The sequence below is a fragment of the Dipodomys ordii genome, unplaced genomic scaffold (assembly GCF_000151885.1).
Source record: "Dipodomys ordii isolate 6190 unplaced genomic scaffold, Dord_2.0 Scaffold120, whole genome shotgun sequence".
NCBI lineage: Eukaryota > Metazoa > Chordata > Mammalia > Rodentia > Heteromyidae > Dipodomys > Dipodomys ordii.
In genome coordinates, this window is record NW_012267336.1 from 734,509 (window position 1) to 742,571 (window position 8,063).

At 50.3% G+C, this 8,063-nt stretch overlaps 1 protein-coding gene across 1 annotated transcript in view; it reads left to right on the forward strand.

Annotated features, from left to right (window-relative positions):
• The first annotated feature begins 5,476 nt into the window (after positions 1-5,476).
• The window catches only part of Saysd1 (SAYSVFN motif domain containing 1), a 4,304-nt gene continuing 1,717 nt past the window's right edge, over positions 5,477-8,063 (forward strand). The window contains exon 1 of the mRNA XM_013029610.1: positions 5,477-5,686. Coding sequence (XP_012885064.1) covers positions 5,480-5,686 — 207 coding nt within the window. The 5' untranslated portion in view covers positions 5,477-5,479. The remainder of the gene's footprint in view (positions 5,687-8,063) is intronic.

Sequence of the window (8,063 nt, forward strand, 5' to 3'; positions counted from 1 at the left end):
CAAAGCAGATCCTGCGGCTGCACAGCCATCCCTCCACCACTTACATTCTTGGACTAAGTCCGACGAGACAGAACAATTGCATAACAAGGCAGGCAAAGCAACATTATTACTCGCAGACAGATGGCCACCATCAACACGCGCCTGGGCTCCACGGTGAGCCAGTTCCCCAACACCGCAGGAGGCTGATCAGGGGTGTGGAGGCTCAGTTGTGCGGATGCTGCTTTGCCTGGACACTGAGGAGCCCCCAGAGTACTCCACGCTGGCTCGCACGCCCTGGGCATCCTTGCCATACAAAACTCAGGCAGGGTGACGGACAGAACCCAGGCTGTGCCAGGCAGTCCTTCCTCCTCTCAGGATGCTGGATTCTCCTCCCCCCCCCCCGCCTCCCTTCAATCGTGGGGCTTGAACTCTGCACCTGGGCGCTGTCCTTCAGCTCTTCAGCTCAAGGCTAGTACTGTACCATTTGAGCCACAGCACCACTTCTGGTTTTCTGGAGATAAGAGTCTCATGGACTTTCCTTGCCCAGGCTGGCTTTGAACCCTGATCCTCAGATCTCATCCTCCTGAGTAGCTAAGATTACAGGCATGAGCCACTGGTGCCTGGCTGGATGCTGTATTCTTGGTACCTTCTTCCAGAATGTTCCCTCTCCTCCTCCTTCTTCTTCTTCCTCCCCCTTTTTGTGTTGTGTGGTTTGAGCTCAGTCAGGGTCTTGCACTTGCCAGGCTAGCGCTCTACCACCTGAGCCACACCTCCAGCCCTGTTTGTTTTAGGTGAGTTTTCAGAGAGGATCTCCTGGCTTTTTGCCCAAGTCTGCCTCAGAGCAAAATCCATCCACCCCTATCCTCTGTGCAGCGGGGATTACAGTCTGCACCACTCCACCTGGCTTGTTGGCTAACACAGAGGTCTTGCTTTTCCTCAGGCTGCCTCAAACCATAATCCTCCTGATGTCTGCTTCTTGTGTAGCTGGGGTGCTGTTGTTCCAGAGACTTCCGTCCTCTCCTCCCAGTTTGCCACACTTGGATCGGCACGTCACATCCTTTTGTGGGTAGGGTTGGGTAATCATTTTAGGCTAACCAGATCTCTCTTCAGTTCCCTCCTACAACATTCCAGCAAAGTAACGGGTTAGCTAGCTTTTGCTCAAACATTCCCAGAATATTCTGGAAATTCACAGCTCTGAGAGGCAGCACCTTCTGTTGCTGTAATCACTGAAATGCTCTGGTTTCAGATCCCAAATCTGTACCCCTCATAATTTCCAACTCAGTTTAGATCCCACAAAATGGTCCCCTCCCCAGTTGATGGTTCTAGAACCAACCAGTATGTTGTCCCCATGACTATCATCCGGCTCATTATCCCCTGTCTCTACCCTTCTGTGACAGGGTCTTTAGACTAGCAGTTCTCAACGTGGGGGCAAGTTACCATGAGCAGTGGCGCTGTCTGCAGACAGGGCTGGGTAGCACAGCTCCGGTGCTTCTGGGAAGCAGTGGGGAGTGGCTGGGCCCACTGGTAAGAACCCCACAGGGACAGGGCAGACACTGCAACAGAAAGTATCTGGGCCAAACTGCCCCAAGTGCCAAGACTGAGAAACCCTCAAGTCCTCATCTAGGCCACTGCCCTCATCTTCTGTGTCGTGTCACACAAAGCCTGTGCTCAGAATTAAATTTGATACGTGGAACCCGCAAAAGATCAAAACAAAAAAAAAATCTCAAGGACACAGGAGAGTAACAATCCTTTCTTAAGGACAGCTCTACACGAACTAACGTCAACCTTTCTTGAGCTATCCTCACCGTCTGCTCTTGTGGCAGATAAGAGATGTTGGTGAATCCACTGGGGGCCAGTGGCTCACTCCTGTAATCCTAGCTGCTCAGAAAGTTGAGATCTGAGGATCTCAGTTTGAAGCCAACTTGAGCAGAAAAGTCTGTCAGAGTCTTATCTCCACTTAACTACACCAAAAAAAAAAAAAAAAGTTGGCTGAGGGCTGGTGGTTCACACCTGTAATCCTAACTACTCAGGAGGCTGAGATCTGAAGATCCACGGTCAAAGCCAACCTAGGCAGAAAAAGTCCATGAGACTCTTAACTCCAATAAATCACTCAGAAAATTGGAGCTGTGGCTCAAGTGGTAGAGCACTAGCCTTGAGCTGAAGAGCTGAAAGACAGCGCTCAGGCCCAGAGTTCAAGCTCCACTACTGACAAAAAAAAAAAAAAAAAAGTTGGAAGTAGAGCTGTGGCTTAAGTGGCACAGTGCTATTCTTGAGCAAAGAAAGCTCTGGGACAATGCCTAGGTCCTGAGTTCAAGCCTTAGAACTGACACACACACATAAAATAAATGAAAATAAGTTCTTTGTATTTCCTCCAACCAAAGGTAGAATCTATTCCTCAATTCCTAGCCTTGGAATGGAATGAAAGTGATCATCTATGGGTTTCAGGCCCAGACCTCAAGCAAACCTGCAGTTCCACTGGTTTAGCTGAGGTATTCTCAGCCTTGGCACTCTCCACATTTGGGACCAGATAACGCTTTGTCATTGTAGTTTATTTGTGTTATCACTGTAGTTCATGTTTGTCAGTGTCCTAGCTTCAACAACTGGATTCCTGTTATTAAGTTCACCATCCCCTATCCCCTCAAGGAAACAAAGTTCATTAAATTCACATCAAGTACATTTTTGGGGACCCTTCTGGTCATACAATCCTATCTGAAGAGGAAATTAAATTGGTTTGGCAGGAGTTGTTCCTCATGATCATTGCTCTTCTCTTTTTTTCCCCATTCTTTCAACCTCTTCCAAAGGATTTAAGCAGGCTTACAAAGTATCAAGACAAAATGAATTCAGAATAAGAAAACACAGGGAAAATAAGCTTACCTAAGCAAGGAAGGATAGGAATGACATTCATTTTTGCTTAGATCTGATTGCTTCCTGCAGATCCCCTATGTGGCCTTCTCTACCTGTCTAGGACGTGTGAAAGGCTCCTTGTCTTTTAGCTTTGCCTAGACCTGCAGGCTTCCCTCCATTTTAACAACCACACTTCCTCGTGCTCCAGCCCTAGACCCTGGCAAGACATCCTGTGCACCCTCCTTTGCTGGCTTTCTTCATCCCACCTCACCTTCATAACCAACTCTTTCACCAAATCCTTCTTATTTAACCCTTTGAAGAGTCCCTATTTCAACATCTACAAAGTCCAGGCCTTAATACTATATGCCCGCTAGGTGGTGGTGGGGGGGGGCGTAAACGCAGCTCTCAGGTCTTGGCTTCATCATCAAGTGGCAAAGACGATGAGACAAGGATCTCTAGTTTCTCGTAGAGAAGCACATCTGCTCCCAATACCAACAGGGGTGAAGCATTTCCGGTGGTTTCTCACTGAAGGACAATGTGGTGTAGAAACCCCATCCTTTTGTGGCTTGCGACCTGTCTCTGGTTAAAATTTCCTATTATGCACACCCTCCAGTTGATCTCAGGTCACCTTATAGCTTAAACTACACCGTCCTGGCTTCCACTCCTCACTATCCAGCTGCTTATGTTTGGATAGCCAACAGGCACCCCAAACACTTGTCATGTCCCAAAGAGAACTTCCTCCCATTGTTCACTCCATGATCCTCTCCTCAGAGTGGTCCTCCTGAAAAGACAAAGGCCCCAGCAGCATTCACCTGTTTGCCCAGGGTATCAGTGAATAAGCCAGAGGCTGTTAAGTGATATTTTTTGGAGCCATCATTTTGGACTGAGCTTCTGCACGTAGCTGGCTGGACTGGCCAAACTGAAGTGGAGTCACTCCTGCTAAAAGCGCTGCACCATCAGACCCAGCCTTATCCAGCCTTTCAGGGATTCAGGAGAGAATCACCACCCCCACCACCCCCAAAGAGGCAAACTTGAAGCTGGTATGATAAGAGAGTTTCTTCTGTTTTCAATTTTATAAGGAAAATCACTTTGAAATGATGGTTCACTTTCTAGTCTTATTCCTGTCTTCCCAGTCCTTTTATAAAGTCAACTACTTCTTCAGTCCATCGGAACAACTGTTCTTATTGGGGTGCAACTTAAAATGCACAACCCCTAAGTGAGGTGTTTCCAGATTCTGATTCCTCTTTTTCTCTTTTTTTTTTTGGTCGGTCATGGGGCTTGAACTCTGGCCTTGGGCGCTGTCCCTGTGCTCTTCAGCTCAAGGAGAACACTCTACTGCTTGAGCCACAGCGCCACTTCCAGTTTTCTAGTGGTTTATTGGAGATAAGAGTCTCAAGGAGTTTCCTGCCCAGGCTGGCTTTGAACCGCGATCCTCAGATCTCAGCTTCCTGAGTTGCTAGGATTACAGGCGTGAGCCACTGGCGACAGGCATTGATTCCTCTTTTTCTCAAACTCCACACCCAACCCATCCACATAACACTGGCTCAAATCTCCAAAACTTTATAATCCCACCAATTTTTACCACTTCTACATCAGCCCAAACTCCCACAGTCTCTCTTATTCTACATATTTGCTCCCGAATGGTTTTCCTTCTACACCTGCCCTCTCCCAGGGCCCTGCTTCCAGCAGCCAGTGTGACCCATATACCCATCTATCTCCTGTTCAAACTCTCTCAATTGCATGCCCGTGGGGGGAGGGGGGGCAGTGGCTCACTCCTGTAATCCTAGCTACTTAGGTGACTGAGATCTCAGGATCTCAGCCCGGGCAGGAAAGTCCATGAGACTCTCTAAGCACTGGTATTGGGGCTTGAACTCAGGGCCTGAGCACTAGCCCTGAGCCACAGCTCCATTTCTGATTGTTTAAAGTCCATGAGACTCACACACAGGCTGTGCATATACCTCATCGTTCTGGCCATACTGGAAGGCTGCTACGCCAGACAGCTTAAAAACGCTGGGGTGCAATTTACGACCCACGTGTCTTCCGGGTAATGGCATTATGTGCATCCGTATGACCACACCCAGAAGAACAACATTCCAGGGCTCCAGGAGCACTGTGCGTCTTCTTTCTCCCTATTAGTGCTGGCATGATTTAGATCGGGCAGTTCCATCATTCATTTCGGGTTTGGTCTCTGGGCCCGGGCGCTGTCCCTCAAGGCCAGCGCTCCACCACCTGAGCCACAGCTCCACTCCAGGCTCAGGCTGGGTGGGTCTGCGTTCCAGGGCCTTTCCTGTCGGGGCTGGTGTGGAACCGCGATCCTCCGAGTAGCCGGGGTTACAGGCGTGAGCACCGGCGTCCAGCGCCACACATTCCAAGTCCCGTCCCCGCCTTCCCGCTCGGTGCTCCGGGATGCTGGACGCGACCTCCCCGAGGCCCGCGCCCGAGCCGGCTTCGGCCCCGCGAGCCGGGCGGCCTCGGAGCGTCACAAACCCGCGGGAACCAGGGCTCCCGCCGAATGCCAGTGCGCAGGCGCAGCCGCGAGCGGACCGCGCAGGCGCAGGGCGTCCCAGCCGCGTCGCGGGAGCGCGGAGGAGCGTTGGGCGCGCGCGGGCGAGCGAGTGTGAGCGCGCGCCCAGGGCGCGGGGCGGAGGCGCGCGCCATGGAACAGCGATTAGCTGAGTTTCGAGCGGCCCGCAAACGGGCCGAGCTGGCGGCCCAGCTCAACACTGAAAACCAGAGCGCACCGGCCGCCGGAGAGAAGGCGGAAGCAACCGCGTCCCCAGAGGCAGCACCTGGCTGGCTAGCGCGGTTCCTGGGGTGGAATCCGAGGCCCGCGGATACCCAGGCCTCGCCCAGCCCCGCTCAGGTGAGGAGAGAGGACCTCAGCCACCGCGGCGCCCCAGGGACTCCGCCACGGACTTTTCTGGAAACTCCGCCTGAGGCCCCTGGCCGGCCAGAAGCCCGCGCAGGCTCCGCCCCGCCCCGCGCAGGCCCCGCCCACCTCACGGCGGGGCCACGCCCTCTCCGCTACAGGGAGGGCGGGGTCTGGGCCGCCCAGATGTCTGGAGGCGGGGCCTGGGGTGCCCTGGGACTTGTGTTAGCAGCAGTCTGGACAGGTGGCTGTTTATTCTTCACTGTGGGCCAGCAGCTCCAGATTCCCAGCCCGAAGCTAGGGTCTAGGGTTCTCAGTGGTGGCGCAGGCAGCCTGTGCTGCTCCAGTGGGACTGGAGCACATAAGTGGTCGTGGGTGTCCCTGCCGGTGCTAACACATGCTTGGACATCACTTTTGTAAAACCCAGTTCTTTTAGATCTGACCACTTGCCTTTATCTGAGGGCTTTGAACCATCCTCCTCAGATCTCAGCCTCCTGAGTTGCTAGGATTACAGGTGTCAGCCACCAGTGCCCTACAGAAACTTAAAAAACAAATCAGGAAGAACTTACTGTAATTCAATTTTGATTCAGTATTTTTTTTCCACCACAAGCACAGGATACCCCCTCACCAGCCAAAAGGTAAAGAGGGGCAGCAGAGTTTAAGAACCCATTTCTTTGTGTGCATTAGGTCAGGATTGTCCCTGGATAACTATCGTAGATACAAAGTTACTGAGCACAATTGCTCAGGATTTTAGAATCTATTTCCTCTACCTTTTTTTTTTTGCCCCAACCCTAAAAAAAAATGTCTAAACCACACAATGAGCTTTTGACTGTATGTCTCATTTCCAAAGGAATATGAGATCACAGAGTTTGACCCAGTGATAGCTGGATTGGGGGAAAGCTTTCATTATTAAAAGCCCCAAAGCCAATGGCATGACAACAAGATGAGAGGAAGTTCAGGATGCTTCTTATTAATTGCTCTGCCTTCCTACTTGGCTGTAGGCTGATTTCATGGATGCTTATCATCCCTGGATTTGCCTTGGCGTAAACAATTCTCATTAAATGTCCAACTTTTTCTAATCTATCTCTAGTGATTTTGATGGCACACTGTTGGCTGCTGGAGATTTCTTTAGCAGCCATTTGTAATTGCTGCTTTTCAATTCTCATTGTCAAGAGAAGTTTCCAGACCCTTCCAAATTTTGCTTGGAAAAAAATCTCTCATAATTCTGTGGTAAAGTTCTACTACATTTAGACAAAAATACTTGTGCCTTTTGTAATGTGGTGGAAGCGTCAGCTTCGCTGCGCTTGTTTATCATCTGTCCATTCAGACATTCCAGTCTCATTGGAAAGATAATAATTACAATTCTAATGTTAAAAAGAAAGCAGCTTCTAACCAAACAGGATTTCTAAAGCGCCATAAGTCAGCCAAATACTTTTTATGGAGACTAATATGTGTGGCCCTCTTCTAACTATTCATTAAAGAACAGAGGTGGGGGTTGGGGGGGTAACTGAGAAACTGGACTAAAGTTTTGCCTTGTGTGGGGGTGCTGTGTTTGGCTATGGAGACACTAAAAGACAAGATGGTCTGTTGACTCTGTGGTACATGCAAACAACAGAGGACCATATGTGTCCTGAATTAAAAAGAAACACTTATAGCAGAACAGTCTGGTGCTAAAAGGAAAGAGCCAGTTGGTCTCTGGGAGACAGAGGGCACCCTCCTCAGTGGCAGAGCATGGCCGGCTCCCACATGGGCCTGGCCTGGGAAGAAGGCAAGGAATGGGGAAGGAGAGTAGCCACAATCCATTCCAGGCCTCAGAGGGTCTTTCGGGCACCAAGACCAATCATTAACATTGCCATAGGAAATTTTTAGCTTGTTTTTTCCCCAAGCTACAAGTCATGATCCCTTTAGAGTGGATGACAGAATCAACACAGAGCATCATATTTTCGGTTAGAAACTGTGTAAGTTGGACATGATGGTACATGCTTGTAATCCCAGCTCTCTGGCAGGAAGGTGAGTTTCAGCCTGTGCTACAAATAGTGAATTCCAGGCCAGGTTGCAGCACATTGTTAGACTGTCTGAAAACAGAATAGGAGCCAGGCACTGGTGGCTCACGCCTGTAATCCTAGCTACTCAAGAGGCTGAGATCTGAGGATCCCAGTTCAAAGCTAGCCTGGGCATGAACGTCTGTGAGACTTTTTTTTTTGTGTGTGTGTGTGGGGGGGGTCCGGTCCTGGGGCCTGAACTCTGGGCCTATGCGCTGTCTCTCAGCTCATCAGCTCAAGGCTAGCACTCTACCACTTGAGCCACAGTGCCACTTCTGGCTTTTTTCTTTTTGCTTATGTGGTGCTGAGGAATTGAACCCAGGGCCTCA